The 21872-nt window shown below is 43.4% G+C and overlaps 1 protein-coding gene across 2 annotated transcripts in view; it reads right to left on the bottom strand.

Moving 5' to 3' along the window:
* Positions 1-21872, bottom strand: part of LOC133881396 (serine/threonine-protein kinase TOR) — a 97554-nt gene that overhangs the window by 27752 nt on the left and 47930 nt on the right. For both annotated transcript variants that reach the window (XM_062320313.1, XM_062320314.1), the window contains exons 15-24: positions 18526-18656; positions 7599-7701; positions 7340-7519; positions 7180-7272; positions 6985-7020; positions 6290-6388; positions 6101-6199; positions 5822-5984; positions 2400-2524; positions 2212-2264 (exon numbers count right to left, since the gene is read on the bottom strand). In XM_062320313.1, coding sequence (XP_062176297.1) covers positions 2212-2264; positions 2400-2524; positions 5822-5984; positions 6101-6199; positions 6290-6388; positions 6985-7020; positions 7180-7272; positions 7340-7519; positions 7599-7701; positions 18526-18656 — 1082 coding nt within the window. The remainder of the gene's footprint in view (positions 1-2211; positions 2265-2399; positions 2525-5821; positions 5985-6100; positions 6200-6289; positions 6389-6984; positions 7021-7179; positions 7273-7339; positions 7520-7598; positions 7702-18525; positions 18657-21872) is intronic.

Below are 21872 nucleotides of genomic sequence, written 5' to 3'. Positions count from 1 at the left end.
CCTCGAAGATTCACCCACCTCTAACTAAGACGACAATAGCAGGGAGCACCCAAACATTGAAGAGACCACAAGCCTCGACGGGGCACCAACGCCCAACATCTTCTCACCCACAAACTAGGACGACGGGAGAGAAGACCCACCCACTTTAGTCGAAGGAATGATCACATTGCTCGGGAGAAGGAAGCCACGCCGAAGAAGAGGCTTATAGACCTCGTCACGAAAAGGTGCAAGTTCCAGAGAAGAGCAAGGACCCAGAGACGAACGAGGGACATTGATCGCCTCCACAGCCTTGGCGATCAAGTTCTCATTCATCTTCGCACCTTTCAGCTTCCGAGAATACCTCAGCAGCTTCATGGATTCTGACGAGTATATTGGCATCCCGAACTCTGAAATCATAGGGAGAGAGAAACAGAGTCTATCACCCAGCTCAGCCGCCTCAGAAGTGGCCAAGCCACTGACATCCTTCCAAGACTGGGAAGGAATCGCTTGACTCAAAACCGTCTCCAGTGGAACATAGTGAGTCTTGATTTGCAACACAAGTGAACTGCCAGCACTAGGCTGGGGCTCCGGACCCATCAAACCTTGACCCATCAAAACCACCTCAGGAAATGGCTTGTTGGGCTTAAAGAGAAACCTGTTCTTGGGCTTAAGCTGAAAAGAGCACCCTAAATGCCTGCCAAAGGAAGGCCTACATTTACGGGAGAGCCAACCACACAAAAAGCCCAACTCCAAAAGCCCAGCAAGAAACCGCTGCACTACAGCCTTTGCCATTATAATTCCTTCAAATTCATGGAGAAGGAGAAAGATTCTTCTCCTTTCCGACATTACATCCAATTCCTTCAGATTCAGCATCAAACCAAAGCGCTGCAAACTTAGATCAGAGAGCTTCTCACTAGACCCTGAAACTCCAACAGCACACTCCACCATCCCTCGAGAATTGGACCCTAGCTGAGATTCGAAAAAATTACCCCACAGATCTCCATCAAAAGCCTGCTCAAAAACTAGCGGACCAAGAGGCACATCTGTAGAAGCCTCCACTCGCAGCGCCGCCGCGTACGAAGGAAACTTTGAACCAAACTTCTCCCGTGACTCAGGAAAGACAGAAGAAGAAGAATAAGCCATGGCTTCAAGAAAAGCCACAACCTTACTCAACTCCCCTGCAAACCAAGCCCAACCTCTTCCGTCACTACCCTTCGCCAATAAGATAAGCCCTTGCTGACCCCCCTCAGCACACACAGCCAGTTCCAAGAAACGGCCAGCCTTCTTCTCACCTCGGCGAACGATCAAGGCTTGCTGAACCTCCCGAAAGGATTTGATGAAATCCTTCATCCCAGTGTTGCGCAACACCACCTCCACCGTTGCAACCAACCAGACTGCACATGGAAGACACAAAGACACCACTTCGGCAAAACCCTTCCTTCTCTCTTCCAACCGCACCACCGCCACATTTCCCTTCATCGAGAAGAGAAAGGATTTCGCCTCGACAAAGAAACGCCACTCCATACCCTCGCACAGAAACCACCACATCCAAGGAGGACGCTCTTGACGCACCTCCACGCATCGCTTACATCATCGCCAGAATAGGGGATCTCAGCCGAAGAGACCCCCCCAAGAACCACCAAAGATGAGAGACAACAGACCAGAACCACCAGAAGGAGCGCCTGCCAACTTCGGTAGAAACCCTCCGACAAACCTCCAGCGGCTTCCCGAGCAAACAAAGAAAGGCCTACAAAGACTGGGAAAAGGACGAAACCAAAGTGTAGAACCCTCGAAAAAAAAAATGAGACTCAAAAAGTTATAGAAACTAATTTATAAAGTTAGGTCACCATGATTGGAATAAAAATTGAATTGCATGGTTGTGCACTTATAAACAAGAAAGAAAAGCATCCGATACACACAGACGCATAGGCAGTCACAAGTGTGAATGTCACGAGAGTATATCAGACTATGCATGTGTTCTTAAGATCTTTGTCTAGGAGAACAGATAGCTCATTCTTCTAGTTCTTCTCCAGAAATCTTGGATTTTCCAGACCTTGCTTTTAAGTTTGTTTGATTAGTTTCTGGGGCAGCTGTATCTGTATTTATAATGTGATCCAATGTTGTGCCCCCTTCACATCTTTTGTTGAATCATTTACTTGTCAAACAGAAATAGAAAGAGGCAAGCTTCTGATTTGATTTATCATTTGTGAGTATGGCATAAGGGACACTGACCCATCCAAAATGAGCTTCAGGTGATGCACAAGAGAAGATATGTGACCAGTAACCTGATGAAAGAGATTAAAATGTTACTGATAACATAATCAACATAAAATCGTAAATACTACAAATACAATAACTTCGGAAATATAACCAAATGTGATCCTAAAAGCCTATTAGCTAATAAAACCATCTTTGCCAACCTGCACACGAGGGATCAATGTTGTCAAGGTTTTGATAGCAGCACCTCTTATATCCACTGAAGCATCCACTTTAAACAAGCGAATAAGTGCAGGAAGAAGTAGATGCATATGTTCATCCAATGTCCCTACAATGCGAACCAGAAAATGGAAGTTCTTAAATGTTTCGATTTTCAAAAAATTTAAAAAAGAGAATCAAGTATGTGGTAGTAAAACAGTATTATTGAACAGCCTTGAGCTCCAAAAGATAGAACCAGAAATCTTTTTTTTTAAAAAAAATTGCATAGATCCAGCATTAATGCCTCTCTAAGCACCAAACTCATCAAAATATTCATAATTATAAATCCTAAAAAATAATAAAGTCAAGTGTTAAACATCCATTGCTCCATTGGAAAAAACAGGCCCATAATCATCCCTATAATGTATAATAATGTAAAAAGGAAGGCACATTAAACCAATGCTCCCAGGCATTTTGATTACAAACTTGAGAAACTACCCCCATCATTGTTTTAAGCTGCATGGCCAGGAAGCAAAGTTCATAGAAGTTAATACTCCTACTAGATCCATCAGTTCATCAGGTAAACATCCTTTATAACATTTGGACATCATTTAATGCATTACTTGGTTCATTCAATGCATCCATATTATGAATCTTCATGTTGTGTGTTTTCCTTCTTTTGGATATTTCATAAAAGTCGCAAATTATTAATTTACTTTTGGCAATAACTCCAAAAGAATGAAACTTCATGTGATAGCAAAGATAATATGCTCTACAAATAATTAGCGTTTGAAATTTTTTCCTCCTGTTTTTTCACTTGGTTACACGCCCAATGGGTCTTGAACTCATAACCTTGCCCTCCACCCTATTCTTTACAGGGGGAAGAACTGCTAATAAGCGCTCCATTTAAGCTAGCGCTTATTAGCAGTTTACTTTTTACTCCGGCTGGCTTTTACACTACTCACAAACTAAAGAACGCAGTTTCACCCATGTTGCAATTTCTTGCATTAGCTTAACTGAATTCATTTCCTGCACTTACTTATTCGACCAATTGCAAATATACTTAACTAATTTCAATGAAACAATCCAAAGTAAATTGACAAATCGTTATACATAATACATTTCAGTTTGTTAACCATGTAATCCCATACCATATTCAACAAGCACTATAGTTCCATATATTTAATGCATATGCCAGAAGTCTTTTTTTTTTTTTTTGATAAGTAGAGAATTTTATAAAAAGCGTAAAGACGCCCCTAAGCATACAGGAAGTATACAAAAGGACACCAAAATAGGAAAGAGAGGGGAAGGGGAAAAACACCCGAAAAACCCAAACAGAAGGAAACCCAAAAAACCCCAACAAAACCAGCCCACAAAACCCAAAGACTAATACATCACATTAGGCCGCTTTGCCTTGCCCCAGCTAGAACCAAAACCTCTAGCATCATAATTAATCGAGCACTCTAGGTTCTTCACTTCACGACTCCCTTTAAACTTATAAGAGGAAACAGGGGCCTCTAGACGATGCTCCGTATCAATTAGAGTCATGAAGTCTACAAAGCCCTTCACATTCCCCTTGTGGGAGACCCCCAAAGTATTACAACAGAAGTTAAGATCAATCGCCGCCTCGGGAGGACCACCAATCTCTTCAAAACCACCTCCTCGCGAAGATTCACCACCTCCAAGAAAGACATAAAAGGCGGGCACCCAAGCACAGACTGGACCGAAGAGAGTGGAACCACACCCACTTCTGACGGAGGAAGAGCCGCGTCTCTCAGGAGAAGGAAGCCACGCCGAAGGAGAGGCTGACAGCCCTCGTCTTGAGCAGACGTAGACTTAGCAGGAGCTGACAAGGGCTTGGAGACAACCCCACATAACGGCCTGAAAAGATCCTTGGGAACACTGAAAGTCTCAATAGCCTCCGCAAGTAGATGCTTATCCAATTTGCCAACCTTGTTCTTTCGAGAGAATTTAAGCACCGACTTGGATTCTGACGGATAAATAGGCGTGCCAGACTCTGACATCACAGGGAGAGAGTAACGCAGTCTTTCACCTAGAGCGTCCACGCCTGGAGAGCAGTTGCCGAGAGCTGGATCAAACCCAACAAGAGTCAGAGAAGGAGCCGTCTCAGACGAAGGCGGCAAAGGAGGATCCCCACCCAGAGCTGACCTCACCAAAGCAGAGACAGTTGGTTGAACACCTAGCGTCGCGGCCCTTGAAAGGACACCAAAGCCCTCGGAAACAGAAGTATCGGCCGTCGACGACATGTTAGAAGCTTCAAAACTGGACGGAGTAGAGGACTTTTCCACGAGTAACTCCGTGGCAGAAAAAACCGGAGGAAAGGTAGAGGAACGCTCTTTTAACACAGGAAAAGAGGCTGATGAAAAACCCACAACTTCCGGCGCCGGGGGACCCAAGCCCGAAGGAACAGAACCCATACCCGCATCAGGGCCATGAACCGGAGCTAACCCATATTTCTTAGCCTTCTTAATGTAATCCACTCTTCTAAGACCCGACCTTTTAGAAAAAGACCTACAGCCCACCCTTCTGGACCTAGCCCTAAAACACATTCTGTCCAACCCAAGGCAACACTTAGTCCTGCCCATGCTTCGCTTCAGCCCATCAGAGGAAACCCATCCCAAATGAGACCTATGCGCACAAGCCCAAAGAAGCCACTTTTCAAAAATATCAAGAAGCTTCCTAAATATCCCCAACTCTTGCACTGCAACGTCACCTGCAGCCTCAGCAACATCGACTGCATCCCGCTTCTTGGAACACGCAAAAAGGTCCTTACCCAGAGGACTGGCAGAGGATCTCTCCAAAGCATAGCAGTCGACCGCAAGGCCTTTACCCAGAGGACCGGAGGAGGACCTCTCCAAGTTGTAAAATCCACCGCCAGCCGAAAGGGCTCCTGCTCCCGACCCAGTGAATAGATCTTGTCCGCCTCGCACCAGACCACCGCCGCCTTCTGAGCCAGAGGCTCACCAACAACCAGTGAGCCCACCACCTCTGCGAACGAAAAAACACCCTCAACCTTGCCCAAACTCTTCCCCACCAGAACGCCACTCGAAGAAGACGACACCACTGAGGTTCCAAAGAAAGCCAGCACTTTGCTCAACTCCCCAGAAACTCGCCCCCAACCCCGCCCGTCACGGCCTTTAGGAAATACAATCATCCCTCTACAACCCCCGAAGGGGTTAGCAACAGCCCCACCGCCAAGCCTCACATGGCTGAAATCCAGAGAGACGCAAGCTTCCCAGAAAAAGATAAAGAGGAACCAAGAGGCAGAGCTTTTGGTTATGTGTGTGTGTGTCCCAGAAGTATCTTGTTCATTCTAAAAAAAATATTCCCATGCATTACAAAGGTACTTATCGGCAATAAAATTTTAACTAGTAAGACATGATATCCAAAACTGAATAGCACTAACCGCCAAACACTTTAAGAGTATGGAGGATATCAGGAACATAGGTGTAGTCATTACACCTTTCTGCATCACTTAGAACTTGGATACAACCCGGAAGAATCCGAGGAAGATGCTTTCTAAACTCGTCATTGAGGGCCAAGCAAAGCTGTTCCACTAGGTGCAGAACCTGAGCAAAAAGTAATGTATATGTATGAAAACAATAATTGCCATAGAAATACAAGTACGATAATCAATGTAACAATATGACATGCAGGTGATTGTACCCAAAAAGACCAAACTTACTGGATAGCCAAGTGGAGGACGGCTAGTAGCTGGAAACCCGAAGGATGACCATAATTCTGAGATTAAATATAGCAACTCTTCAAGGTATTTTCGAATATGCTGCACGTGTATCAAATTCCAAACATGACATCCCGAAAAACCACAATAATCATAATATGTGTGAAATTATTGCATGACATTAAAATATACCTGACGCACAATAGACACCAAAGTTCCAAGCTTCCATGTTATTAAATCCTTCAGAGTATCTTCACATGTACGAACAGTACGAAATAGATCAGGTAAAACCTACATGTTAGGGTAAGAAGCACAGTTAAATCAAGCATATACAAACCCGGGTACTCTAAATATCAGTCAAACCTTACTTCAAAAATATGTAATTAAAAATATTGTTTAGCATACACCAGTGGACCTCCCACAAATACTGTGTCTAGATCAATGATAGACAGACAAAAACACAAAAAAACATTATACTCTTTGTCTTCATTAGTCTTCTCCCTTTTATTAGACATCAATATCCTTTTTTTTCATGAACTCAAGCAGCAATCGCAACTGGATAGAATGGGAAAACAAATAAGCTGCAATTCCCACTATAACAGGATGCACTTCTGAAAATATTAAACCTTTTTACGTTTTCATTGAAGTCTTCTAACTCGAATTATACATCTAACCTTCTTTTTAGTAAACAGAAGAAGTATATCATATTTTGATAAAATGGGAAAACTTATCAGCTGCAATTCCCATATGCTAATAAGATGAACTTCCCAAGAAAAAATTATATTTTAATGTCAAGAACTGAAGCTGAAATACATCATCTTTCACGGTTAACAGACTAAACAACTAGAATAATATGAAATTACGGCTGAAAAGTTAAAAAGACTAACCTTTGGTAAGTATGGAACGCAACCAAGACCCATCGACTAATCATGCAAAACAAAAAGTATAACAAAAAAATGACATCAGAGAACAGGGAGATTAATAGCAGTTAGGAAAAAGTCAATATACAAAAAATGAGAAAAGATAATACAAAATAAATGGAAAAAATAAAAAATAAAAAAACTTCCTTGTGCTAGACATACCTTAAATATGAACATAAGAGATCCAACCACCTTGTAGTGGTAACTAGCAAGTGAAGGGTCCCTAAGAATTCGCATGAGTGAATTGATTGCAACCTAGAACCAAAGAAACTATTACAACATGAAAAAATAACTACATTCATATATCAGGTTGATGTACTACCGTGGAATAATAATCTTCAGATGTTGCGAAAGATGGCCACAGATCCATAGGCAGATCATCCATAGACTGAACATGACCTGAATCACTGGCAGCATGGGTTACATCTCCATGTGACCCTGGCAGACGTGCTTGATTTCGTTTATATACATGAGGATCCAGAGCACCCATAATACCAAGAACCTGGAGAAGAGCAAGAATATTCTTAGTAAAAGAAATATGTACAGCATACAACATAGAAATACAGTTCATAAGTAGTTACCTTCAGTACTTCCCGTCTGGTAGACCATGCTAACTCACCATTCAGCAATTTCAAGAGTAAGATAAGTAGCTCTGGATAGTCATTATATGGAGTTATGACATACCTGTCAAATTTATACAATAAGTCATCACAATCACATATATTAAATTACAAACTGAACAGAAGAATCACATACTTCACATATACATGAATCTAGATCCAGTTGTATAAATCATCAAGTACAGTATGGTGCGGCACTTGAATTTAATGCCATAAAGTCTCTGGACTGAACTTTGTTGCACGATCAAGGAAGCAGGAAAGGGTCTGAAGGAAGATGGAAGAGGACGTGAATTCACCAAAGTCTCATCATGATTTAGTACTCAATTGTACTATTTTGTTCTAGACAAATAAGAAGAAAAAAAAATAATGAGGACTGTATCCACTGTCGATGCACGATACAAAGAAAGAGAGATTGGGAGGAAATGCTTCCAGAGAAAAATTGATGGAGGCAGCCTATTTTGCTAAGTTGTACAAAGTTGAGTTGGCACTCCTGTAAACTTTGGCGGCTGACCAAGCACCGAAATTTTTGAGCAGCTTATGGATATCCTTGATGATAGGCACTATGTTACGGACCTATGTGCGACGTAGGAAGCGTGGGCAGGAAGCTAGGGTTCAAGGAGAGGATGTAAGTGGCGGCTGTAGTAGTGGAGGATGAGAATGGAAAGTCAGTGTTTTCCAGCAAGGGTTTCGGTAGTGTTTTCCACTAGAATAGGATATTGCTATAATAAGGAACATGATTTCCACTAGAATAGGATATTGCTATAATAAGGGATACATGATTTCCACTAGAATAGGATATTGCTATAATAAGGGATTTGATGTAATTCTATTCTGCTTGTAATCTCTATTTAAAGAGATCCTGATTGATAAGAAGGCATGATCAATTTATCCTAAAAATTCTCAACTCTACCTCGAATACCTCGTATCAATCCTTCACCCTACACCATAGGTAAATCTAGGAGGTTCTATCCTGCTGGTTTGCCCACCCACAAACCAATAACTCGATCCCAGGCCCAGTCACGCAACAACTTGGTATCAGAGCCAAGTCCTGAAGTAATGGAGCAACGAGTGGAACGCATGGAGAAGGAAATAGAGAAACTAACGGAGGGTCAGAAACGCATAGAAGAGATGATGAGCGCCCTTATCTCCAAGATTCCGAACCCTTGGGAGGAAGAACAGAGTAATGCAGCAAGTTCATCAAAGGGCCGAACTGGAGGATTCAATCGAACTGAATCAGGTAATTCCTTTCCTAAGGTGGCCAAGTTAAATTTTCCAAAATTTGACGGCTCAGAAGACCCAACAAGTTGGGTGTGCCGGGCGGAGCAGTTCTTTGAATTTCAGGGGACTGCCGAGGAGGACAAGGTGGGATTGGCAGCCTATCACCTGGAAGGAGAGGCCCAACTGTGGTATCAATTGTTTAAGGAAAGTGAGGAGCAAGTGTCATGGGAAACGCTGAGGAGTGGACTGCATGTGCGGTATGGCCCGACCCAATTTGACGATTTTTTTGGTGATCTCACCAAGCTGCGTCAAACGGGGACGGTGCGGGAATATCAGGGGGAGTACGAACGCTTGCTGAGCAGGGCTGGGCGTCTTTCGTTAACACAGCAGGTGAGTGGCTTCATTAGTGGGCTGAAAGAGAGTATAAGGCCGGAGGTTCAGGCTTCTCGGCCCTCCACCCTCACGGCTGCAGTAGGGTTGGCACGGTTGTATGAGGCAAGGATGACAGCGCAACGACGGCCGACTTACCCCTATGAACCCCGAAGAACCATGGGCCAGGCGAGTGCACCACCGTTACCATCCGCAAGCCTTATGTGGAACCGATCCCCGGTGATCAAAAAGTTGAACCCGGCTGAATTGAAGGAACGAAGGGAAAAGGGCCTCTGTTTTAATTGTGACGACAAGTTCTCTCCGGGGCACAGATGTAAGAAGTTGTTCCTGATTGAAGGAATTTATGAGGAAGACAATGATCCTCCAGATGAGGAAGGGGCGCGAGGAACTTGGGAGGACGACGAACTAGAAATTCCGGAAATATCTCTCCATGCAATATCTGGGGTACAAAACCCACAGACTATGCGCATCGCGGGAACCATCCGAAAGGCCCGGGTAATTCTGCTGGCAGACACGGGAAGCGCACACAATTTTTTGAACACTGAATTGGCCGAGCGGCTGGGCTTGGACCCCGACAAACAGACGGCCTTCGAGGTTTTGGTGGCTAACGGGGAAAGACTTCCCAGCAAGGGGAAGTGTTCTGCGGTGCCAGTATGGTTGGGAGGTACCTTATTCAAGCTGGAATTTTTTCTTGTTGATCTACATGGTTACGATTCAGTTTTAGGGGCACAATGGTTGAAGATGTTAGGACCCATTCTGTGGGATTTTTCCTCACTCTGCATGAGATTTCGGTGGCAAGGGAAGCAAGTCATGCTGGTGGGATTGGAGGCACCGAGGAACAAAATGCTGGAAGGTCCAGAAATGCAGAAGGAATTGAAGCGCAACGGAGAGGGAGTTCTCCTTCAGCTATTTGCAGTACAATTGGGGATTGAGCAGTGCTGCCCAGAAGTAGACAGCCCGGACCTTCAGCGCCTCCTGGAAGAATTCCAGGAAATTTTTGGTGAGCCCCAAGGGTTGCCCCCGGTGAGACCTCAAGACCACAAGATTCCCCTGATTCAAGGCTCTTCTCCAGTGAACGTGAGGCCCTACAGGTACCCCTACTATCAAAAGAATGAAATAGAAAAGATAGTGCTGGAATTACTTAACAATGGAGTCATCCGAGCCAGCAATAGCCCATACTCCTCACCAGTTTTATTGGTCAAGAAGCATGACGGATCGAGGAGGTTATGTGTGGATTATCGCGCCCTCAATCGGATCACTATCAAGGATAAGTATCCGATTCCGGTCATTGATGAACTGTTGGATGAATTGCATGGCGCGCAATACTTTTCTAAATTGGACCTCCGTTCCGGGTACCATCAGATTCGGATGCAAGAGCAGGACATAGAAAAAACAGCCTTCCGGACGCATCACGGGCACTTCGAGTTTTTGGTAATGCCCTTTGGCCTCACTAATGCTCCATCCTCCTTTCAGTCCTTGATGAACGACGTATTTCGAGACTATCTACGTAAGTTCGTTCTCGTTTTTTTTTATGACATACTAATTTACAGTAAGTCTTGGGAGGACCATATATATCACTTGACTTGTGTCTTTGGCATTTTGAGAACTCATCACCTGTTTGTGAGAATGGACAAGTGCAGTTTTGGCCAACAGCGGGTGAACTACCTAGGCCATTTTATTGAGCAAAATGGAGTAGCTGTGGACCCTTCCAAAATCCAAGCTATGCTGGATTGGCCGAGACCTTCCAACATCAAGGCACTTCGGGGCTTCCTAGGGCTTACCGGCTACTATAGGAAGTTTATCCAGCATTATGGAACGATTGCCCGACCCCTCACTCAACTCTTAAAGAAAGACGCTTTCGGGTGGAATGAGGAAGCCAGCAGCTCATTTGATCACCTTAAGGAAGCCATGACGAAAGCACCAGTATTGGCCCTACCTAATTTTTCCAGGACCTTCGTCATCGAGTGCGATGCCTCGGGCAGTGGAATAGGGGCTGTGTTGATGCAGGACCGTCGCCCCATTGCGTTTTTCAGTCAGGCCCTTCATGGTCGTAACCTCTCTCTTTCCACTTATGAGAAGGAAATGCTCGCCCTCGTCACAGCCATTCAGCGATGGCGCCCTTACCTCTTGGGCCAACGATTTGTGGTTCGGACCGACCACCATAGCCTCAAATACTTGTGGAATCAAACTATCACCACCGAGGCTCAACAAAAGTGGCTAGCCAAGCTCATGGGCTATGATTTCACGATTGAATACAAGCAGGGGCACGATAATCGTGTTGCGGATGCTCTCTCTCGATAGGAGGAAGGAACTCTCATGGCCCTTTCTATACCTCTCCCTCATTGGATTGCTCCTATCCAACAGGAAGTTCAGCATGATTCAGACCTCCAGACTTTGGCAAAACGCATTCAGCAGGATGAAGAGGTGGGACCGTGGCGTCTACAGGGAGGGCTGATTTACTTCAAAAACCGAATCTATCTCAAGGCTGAATCACCCACAGCAGCTGCCATAATCGCAGAATTCCACAACAGTACGCATGAAGGCTACCGCAAAGGTTTACAGCGCATTCGGGCTGTTTTTTACTGGCCTCACATGCAACGGCAGCTTCGCAACTTTATAAAAAATTGTGACGTTTGTCAGCGCCACAAAGCTGAAGCCACAAAGCCCGCCGGTCTACTGCAGCCCCTGCCCATTCCCGAACAGATTTGGACGGCTATTTCTATGGACTTCATTGACGGCCTTCCTAAATCCTACGGGCGAACTACTATTTTTGTGGTTGTTGATCGCTTATCCAAGTATGGCCACTTTACTCCTCTCAAGCACCCCTACACAGCACTGCAGGTGGCCCAAACCTTCTTTGAGGTTATCTTTCGTTTGCATGGTATCCCATCTTCCATTGTTTGTGATCGAGACCCCGTGTTTACTGGGCTCTTTTGGCGGGAGCTTTTCCGCTTGCATGGGACGAAGTTTAACTTTAGTTCCGCTTATCATCCGCAAACGGATGGACAGACGGAGGTTGTGAATCGCACTATTGAAATGTATTTGCGATGCTTTACTAGCTCTTCTCCCCGTCTATGGGCTAAGTGGTTGCCTTGGGTTGAGTATTGCTATAATACGAGCTTCCACTCTGCTACTAAGCGGACCCCCTTTGAGATTGTCTATGGGCGGCCCCCCCCACCTCTCTTACCATTTGTTCCCGGGACTACTCGTTCAGCTGCTGTGGAGGAGGCATTACTCAGCCGAGATCAAGTCCTGCGGGAGGTCCGCCAGCAGCTGCTCGACGCTCAAAATCGCATGAAACAGGTGTATGATCAGTCTCATGTTGAGCGCATTTTTTCGGAAGGCGAATGGGTGTATTTACGGCTCCAAGGTTATAGACAGCAATCTGTCCACAAGCGGAGCAATCTGAAACTTTCCCCTAAGTTCTACGGTCCTTATCGAATTGTCAAACGGATTGGTCCTGTTGCATACCAGCTGGCTTTACCTCCTAAGGCTAAGATTCATGATGTTTTCCATGTTTCGGTTTTGAAGAAATGGGTTGGAAACGGGGTGCCGGTGCAAGACCATCTTCCCACTCTCCACGAGGACAGCCAGCTCCTTCCTCAAACTGTCATCGACCGACGTACTCACCATGGCGTCCCGGAAGTACTGGTACATTGGCAAGGTCTTTCCCCTGCCGAAGCTACCTGGGAACCACTCTCCGACTTTGAGCTTCGTTACCCTTCCTTTGCCCTTGTGGACAAGGGCAATTTGAAGAGCGGGGGAATGTTACGGACCTATGTGCGACGTAGGAAGCGTGGGCAGGAAGCTAGGGTTCAAGGAGAGGATGTAAGTGGCGGCTGTAGTAGTGGAGGATGAGAATGGAAAGTCAGTGTTTTCCAGCAAGGGTTTCGGTAGTGTTTTCCACTAGAATAGGATATTGCTATAATAAGGAACATGATTTCCACTAGAATAGGATATTGCTATAATAAGGGATACATGATTTCCACTAGAATAGGATATTGCTATAATAAGGGATTTGATGTAATTCTATTCTGCTTGTAATCTCTATTTAAAGAGATCCTGATTGATAAGAAGGCATGATCAATTTATCCTAAAAATTCTCAACTCTCGTGGTTGAATTAGGAGGCAGAGGTACCTCGAATACCTCGTATCAATCCTTCACCCTACACCATAGGTAAATCTAGGAGGTTCTATCCTGCTGGTTTGCCCACCCACAGACCAATAACTCGATCCCAGACCCAGTCACGCAACACACTATTGCCCAATCCATTGAGTTTCAGATTTTCGATAGCAAGTATAACTGTTGGAGATTCTCCTTCAATGATTAGGTCTTTCACGCCAAGAGTTGAAGCTTCTGGGATGGCTATGAGTGCTGCTTTTGCTTCCCCTATGCTTGAGTCCTCAGGCTGGGTTGTCGAAATCCATCCATGAAGAATATTTCCTTTGGAGTACCGGCATAAGGAGGTTAGAATGCAGAAGTTTTCTCCCCAGCAAGATCTATGTTTAGTTTCAAGTATGACTCAGGAGGCTGGGTCCATTTTTCTTGTTTAGTCGGGGCAGGCAACATGATGGTCCATCCCTCAGTGTTTTGTAGATCCCATTGATATGGCCTAATCAACCTGCCCTACTTCCCCTTTCAAGCACTCCTCCAGCTCTGGGAAACGGCCCCTCCCCCTTCCAGAAGACTGCATACCACCCGAAACGTTTTCTCATGACATGAACTTTCCTTCCCCAACCTCTCATATGCTTGACAGTCGCTCCTAAGACACTAACTTAATTGTAGTAGTCAGACTATTGAAAGACCCCTCAAATAGCCAATAATCCCACCCCTTAAAACCTGCCTCCTGCCACTCAAGACTTAAAAACTCTCTATGCCTCTCAAGTGTTCATTTAATGCATTTTATAAATATCATTTCCAATGGTACAGAGAGAAATATTGATTGGCGTTGTCCACTGTGTAACATTAGTTCAAGAAAAGGTGGAGGAAAATCCTCAAGTACCTTAATCTTCTTCTCTTTCCTTTCTTTTGAAAAGTGTAGAAAAGTCTATTAAACAGCAAAGAAAGGAGAATTTTAACTACATAATGCACTGTGCCTCAAATCATGTACTCAAGAAGTACACAAGATATTACCAAAGAACAGAAAAAGGCAACGCAAATTACAAAGGTGCTCAGGGTTTGCCTTACAAAAGATAAGGTGTCATATGCAAATAGGAGATGAGACAAGGGGAGCTCATCATTACTCCTAGTCCTCACCGACAAGCATGATAAAAGCCCCTATTCATCAGCAAACAGCAATCTACTCAAAGCCTCCATAATCACAACAAAAGGCAAAGGAGACAAATGATCCCACTGTCTCAAGCCACGAGAACTATCTAAAGAAGCGAGGGTGAGTACTATTAATCAAAAGAGAGAAACACACAGGAGAGATGCAATGTGCTAGCCACTCACACCATTTCTCTCCAAAACCACATTTCCTCAACATATACAGCAAGCAATCCCAATTAACATGATCATAGGTCTTTTCTAAATCCCATTTACAAAGCACACCCGGTTCCCCTGATCTGATTCTACTATCAAGGGAATAAGGATTGAGTCTAGTTTTTGTCTCCCCCTGATGAAGGCATTTTGAGTCTTGGAAATAACCTTCCCCAACACCGTCTTTAGCCTGTTAGCTAGGACTTTCGAGATAATTTTGTAATCGCCACCCACCAAGCTAATAGGACAAAAATCCTTAATGTCCACAACCCTTGTTTTCTTTCAAACTTACCACGGACATGGAACTCATGGAAAACATTCATGATATCTTCTTCTTCTTTTTTGATAAGTAAAGTATATCCAAAAAGCGCAAAGGGGTGCAACCCATAGTACACATGACGTATACATGAAGCCCCTAATTCAAAGAAAAAAGAGAGCACTTATCTATAAATTCAAAATAAGAACACTCATGCATAAACTGAATTTTCTCTCTCCACATAAACAACATTTGTAGCATCATTTTCTTCAAGTTCATCAAATCAGTCTCACAATCTTCAAAACAGCGTGCATTTTGTTCCCTCCATACACACCACATCAAACACAATGAAGCCATGCGCCAAATCGGTATCAAAGTCCGATTACCCTTTTGCCCCCTCCAACTCCCCAACATATCTTTTACCGATCGCGGCATTACCCACTCCACCCCAAACATTTGCTGAATCGTCCTCCACAATTCTATAGCAACCATACAATGCAGAAACAAATGGTCAATAGACTCTCCAGAAATCTTACACATATAGCACCACTCCATCACAATAATGTTTCTCTTTCGTAGATTATCCAAAGTTAAGATTTTTTCTAAAGTTGCCGTCCACACAGAATGCCACTCTCGGGGGAACCTTAACTTTCCAAATACTTTTCCACAGAAAAGAAGACTGAATAGGACTAGATAAAACCTTATAGTAAGACTTTACCTGAAAAGATTTCTTTCGCGGTGGAATCCAACACATTTTATCCTCTCCCTCACTTCTAACTTTAAGAGTCTACAACAACAATCGGGGGGGAAGAGCATAAATAAATAACAAAACCCAAAAAAAAGCAGCACCAGCAACGAAGATGGCAGGGACGTACAGTCGTGTGAAAACCACATGGGGGCGCGTGAAGGCCAAGCAGAGGCGTATGAGTCAGCTACAGGGAGCAGAAAGGCAGATGAAGACAGTGGTGAGCTGCATTTGTGGGTGGAGCTGATGGTGGATCAAGCTTTGAAAGAACCAAATATGAAACCCAAAGCAAATCCTGTAGGAGAGGGCGACGTAGCGTGCCAGAGTAGGTGGTAAGGCGAAGGTGGATAGGTTGAGGATGCGTTTTTGGGAGGATCTTGGATAGATCACCTGAGGCAATGAATAAGGCCTTGTGAGTGGCGGATAGAGCCTCAAAAAAGGCGAGAGGATCTAAAGAAAACTCTAAAGAGAAGGGGGAAAACCCTCGTTGATGGTCACGTCATGAGGGAGAGAGGAAGGAAAATCAAAGGGTTGTCCCTCCTCCTCAAGCATAGACGTGTTGCTTGGAGAGCAAGACGAGAGAAAATTTTCGAGGAGAGGAAGTCGGCTTCAAGGAGAGAGAACCCACGAGAACTTGTTTACATGGGTTTAAATAGGAGAGAATACAAACTTACCATTGAAAGAAAATACTAGGAGATTACAATAAAATAAAATCAAGGAGAATACAATAGTTTTCATCTTCAACACTCCTCTCAAGCAGAGGTATAGATGTCTCGCATGCCCAGCTTACATAACATTGAGTGAAAAACACTACTAGACACTACATTTGTCAAGATATCCACAAGTTGTTCACCTGTCTTCATATACGGTGTGCAGATAATACCTGCTCAGAGTTTCTCTTTACGAAAGTGTCGATCAATTTCAACATGCTTGGTTCAATCATGTTGGACTGGATTGTAAGAAATAATAATTTTTGCTTTATTGTCACAATATATGAATATAGTCTCATAGAATCCTCGGAATAAAACCCAAGCTCTTTCAAGAGTATCTCCAACCATAATATTTCGCTCTCCATGAGCCATAGCTCTAAATTCAGCTTCTGCAGTGGATCTGGCAACCAATGTATAATTCTTCTAGATCTCCGTGATAAAATGCATTTTTCACATCAAATTGGTGGAAGGACCAATCCAAGTTTCCTCATAGTCAACCCCATAGGTTTGTGTAACAACTTTTGCAACTAACCTGGCCTTCTATCCGTCCACAGAACCATCGACTTTATGCATAATAGTAAACACCCACTTGCATCCAATAGCCTTCTTCCCATTAGACAATTTAACAAGATCTCAAGTCTTATTTTGTGAAGGGCTTTCATCACTTATTGCATCACTATCCTCCACTTTGGATCACTAAGTGCCTCCTGTAGATTTCTAGGAATAGACACAGATGACAATTTGGACACAAAAGAACGACATGTTGGTGAAAGGTGCTCATAGGATACAAAATCAGATATGGGATGGTGAGTACATGAACAAACTCCTATGCTTTGTGCAATAGGGAGATTCATCTCATCAACCACAGGTATTAGAGAATTTGATCAGGGATAGAAGGATATTAGGACTGTATTCCCCGCAAAAGCCAAACAAAATTATCATAGACGTTCCTAAAAGAACATGCAACAATACAAACCCCCACACACTCTACAATCTTTTCCACCACCATCCTATCCCACATTAACAGGATCCCCCTAGAAGCACCTCTTGACGCTAAATAACATCAATCTACATGCTGACAGCCCCATAAACTATGCACATCAACCCTAACAAAAGCTCCAATTTGGTCTCTTATAAAAATGCAATATCAGCCTTCCATTCTCTATGTAGGTTCCCAGCCCTACACCTTTTATCCCTCTCATTCAACCCTCTAACATTCCAAGATAATATTCTAGGCCTCATAAATAACATAATGAACCCCTCCCATTAGCTCTGCATGTCCACCCTTCAGGTCATAACTGATGGAACAAGACAATCTTTTTGACTCTCGATTTCATTTATTAATTGACTTAGACAGAGCGACGGGGTAGGGAATGAGAATGAAGAATTCAGATATCATGTTCCATTAATTATGATTTCAAAGGCGGAAGCACCAGCCGAGGCAAACTTGAGGGTAGGGGTTTCTTTGGTTCTTGATGAAGCCTAAGTTGCTTTCTTGAAATGTGAGAGGGTTAAAAAGGATAACCACAAGGAATTATTTTTTTTTTTCTAAGTAATCCACGGGGAAAGGATAAGCACAAGATAATTTAAAATGAGGTTCCACCCAATCCCAATACACTTCCGATGACTTATTCTAATACAGCCCAAGAAATTAGATGAAGTTAGAACTCAGCAACATTCCTTTATATAGAATTTTGTTTCAAATAGAATTTGGATGCCACAACAATTCAAGAGTGTCCTTGCGTAAGATTTTTCAATTGGACATCAATGACACCAAAAGACAAACCCGCACCGAACTCTAGCCCCAAACTCCTCTCATATGCAATTGCACCAATACTAAAATTGAAAGTCAGCTGATAGATGGAATAGAGCAATAGAAACGATAAAGAAAAGCAGCTCAAGTCTAACATGAATAATTAAACAATTGAAACCTAAACATCATATTACAACGAATTTCAGCATTATGCTGCTCATGGAACAAATCTTATGGGCAATATCCCATTTAATCTTAAATACTATCTCATGACTACATAAATATATCTTAAAATAAATGATATATCATAAAGCAACATCAGAAACATGACACATACCCAGTGCTCTGCACAACTTGACCAAGAGTAGTAACAGCCACTTCACGTTTTGTAACAGCTGCTCCATCCAATAAAGCATCAACAATTAAAGGCATAAGTTCAGGAATGTATTGTCTCATTGAATACCCACCCTATACAAAAAGTACAACCCAAAAACAAGTAAGAGAATATATGGGAAATAGAGAAAAGAAATTCTCATTAATTATGAGGCAATCATATAAGAACTCATCACCAAACATTATGAACACTAATTGTCAGTATACCGGGACAGCAAAATAGAAAAGGATAAGTATTAAACTAAAAAAAAAAAAAAAAAATCCTGAATTTAACTACCCACTCAGCCAAAAATTAATAAATATAAATAATCGAAATATCACTAAAAGTGCAAAAGACGCAACCCAAGTACACAAGCTGTATACAAGAGAAACACCTAACTAGAAATAGAAAACAAGTAGAGAAATTCATGAAAACTAACAAATTAAGATCCAAGGCACCTGTCCAATGGTAAAGATTTTTGAAGAAGAAATACTTTAGTTCCACCACCGTCTTCCCGTGGTCTTTCAAACATCTATCATTTATTTCCCTCCAAAGACACCACAAAAGGCAAGGCAGAACCATCTTCCACACAGCTGCGCACTGAAGGCTACCTCTCAACCATCTCTAACAAGCGAAAAGGTCTACTACACTTCTAGGCATAACCCAAGCTAACACAAGACAACTGAAGATAGTACTGGACAAAGCACTAGTGATCTCGCAATGGAGTAGAAGATAATTTGCAAGTCCTCCCACTCCTTTTTCACATACAACACTAGTTAACCACAATGACACATTGTTTCCTTAGGTTATCCATGGTGAAGATCTTCCCTACGCCAGTTGTCCAAGCAAAAAACGCCGCTTTCAAGGGAACATTAAGCCTCCAAATACTCTTCCAAGGGAGAGCAATGCTCTCATGGGGTACAAGGACGTTATACAGAGATCTAACATCAAACAACTCTCTCTTGGAAGGGACCCAATGTAGCTTGTCTTTCCATCTTGTCTCAATCTAAGAGAATACAACAAATTAAAAAAACAAAGTAAAGACATCCACTTCCCAATCATGAGCTGCTCTAATAAAAGTTATATTCAACTGGTGAAAACCACAAGATAACTCCAAGTAATTTTCCACTAAAGCATCTTATACACGAGCAATACTATACAAAAATGGGAAAGATTCCTTAAGTGCCTGGTCCCCTCACCACTAGCCGCGACAAATTTAATCTTGGAACCATCACCCACCTCAAACCTGGCATGACCAGAAAATTCCACCAGCCCCTCCTGATATTTTTCCATAACCCCACTCCATACAACCCATGAACCTCAATAGAACACCACCCACCCCACGAGCTGTCATACTTAGTGCCCACTGCGACTATCCATAAGGCCTCTCTCTCATGCACATAACACCAAAGCCACTTCTCCAAAAAAGCACGGTTGAACAAAAACAAGTTTCAGACCCTCAACCCTCCCTCAGAAATCGGGGAAAAAAACCTTGTGAAATTTGAACCTATCACCTAGCCCACCCCATAAGAAATTCCGTTGCAGTTTTTCTAGGCGATTGGCAACGCAAGCAAGAAGGGTGATGTAGGACAACACTGGGTTGAGAAGAAAGTTTGGAAAGTGAAGAAGCGAAGAAGGAGAAACTGAGAAGAGAAGAGAAAAGAAGCAAGAAGAAGCACCACAGAAAGTAGAAAACAGAAAAGAGAGAAGAAAAGAGGGAGACGACAAAATAGTCATTCAATTCTTAATTCATTGTAAGCTCAAGAATACAACAGAAAATTAGGTTTAAATAGACTATGGACTAAACCCTAACCCTACTCTTACTTAGGCTAATGGCCCACTAAAATAACAAAAAGTCCAAAATAAAATAATACAACCCGTCTCTAAAAAAACATAATAAAACAAAAATCCAAACTAATAAAAAAGACCAATAATGATCCAGCTCTCAATCACCCAACCACAAGGTCATGGGCTGGTGTGATCTGTGGCTCGTGTCGGGTGCCCCACATCAAAGGGGGAAAAGAGACATAAAATACATATGCAAATTGAAGATGATACTTTTGATTGAGATAATTCTCCCACCCTTAGACAAATACATCATTTTCCAACCCGCCAAACAGCACTCAATCTTCTCAACAAGACCATCCCAAATTGATTTAGCCTTAAAAGAGCTCCCAGCAGAAGGCCAAAATACTTCAAAGGTAAAGAAGACACCCCACAACCTGGATACTGGCCAACCCATCAACGTTATTGACATCACCCACAAGAACCAATTCTGACTTGACCAGATTAATTTTCAAACCTGATATAGGTTCAAAACATAAAAATAAGGCACAGAAATAACAGAGGTGATCTGGGTTAGCCCCGCAAAAAATAAAGTTTTCATCCGCAAACACAAGATGAGAGATGTGAAGCATATTAGAGATCCAAGACCCCAGTAAAGCCTAAAAGAAAGCCCCCATCTACAATAGCAGATATCATTTGACTAAGAGCCTTCCATTACAAAGATAAAGACCAGAGGAGATTAAGGCTGAGCATGGGGCGGGGGGGGCGGGGATGCCCCTTTTTTGGCACCGCCCCGCACCCTTGCCGGTTGCGAAAATCGCACCCACAAACCGCACAAAATGGGAAGAACCCGTGCGGTGCGGGGTGATGCGGGGTGGGGGTGATGCGAGGCGGGGGGTGCGGGTTATGCGGGGTTATGCGGGTTTAATACCTAGATCTAGAAAAATGAGAAACCAAACCAAAGCTAGATTTTCTCAGGAACCAAACAAGAAAATCAGATTCGAACAATACCGGATTCAAACAAAATCAGATTCAAACAAGAAAATCACAAACAAATCACAACCACCAGACTCAAACAAATCACAAAAAAAGGATGAGAGGCCACTGACCTCAGGATTGGCGACTCGGCGAGGCCTCCTGAAGCGAGCGTCGACGATCTTCCCACCGTTCCCGGTCTCCTCGCCAACCCTGACGTTCCCACCGTTCATGACGTTGCCACAGAACCGGTGACTCGGCGAGGCCTATCGACTTCCATAATTCCATTGGAGCAGACGTAGCACGACGGAAATCGTGAAGAAGAAGAAGAAGAAGAGGGGAAGGGGTGCGGCGCTAGGGATTAGGAAGAAAAGAAATGAAAAAATGGGAAGAGGGGGGGGGGGGGCGACACTGCTAGGGTTAGTAGGGTTTTTTTTTTTTTTTAACTGTGCGGGGCGGGGCGGGTCCCCGGGGTTTTTTAAAACCCCAACCCGCAACCCGCCCTGCACGGGTATATCAATTTTTGACCCGCACCCGCAACAAATCACCTA

Source organism: Alnus glutinosa, chromosome 11 (genome assembly GCF_958979055.1).
Source record: "Alnus glutinosa chromosome 11, dhAlnGlut1.1, whole genome shotgun sequence".
Classification (NCBI taxonomy): Eukaryota; Viridiplantae; Streptophyta; class Magnoliopsida; order Fagales; family Betulaceae; genus Alnus; species Alnus glutinosa.
The sequence above is the reverse complement of the archived record's forward strand: the minus strand, read 5'-3'. Positions and strand labels throughout refer to the sequence as shown.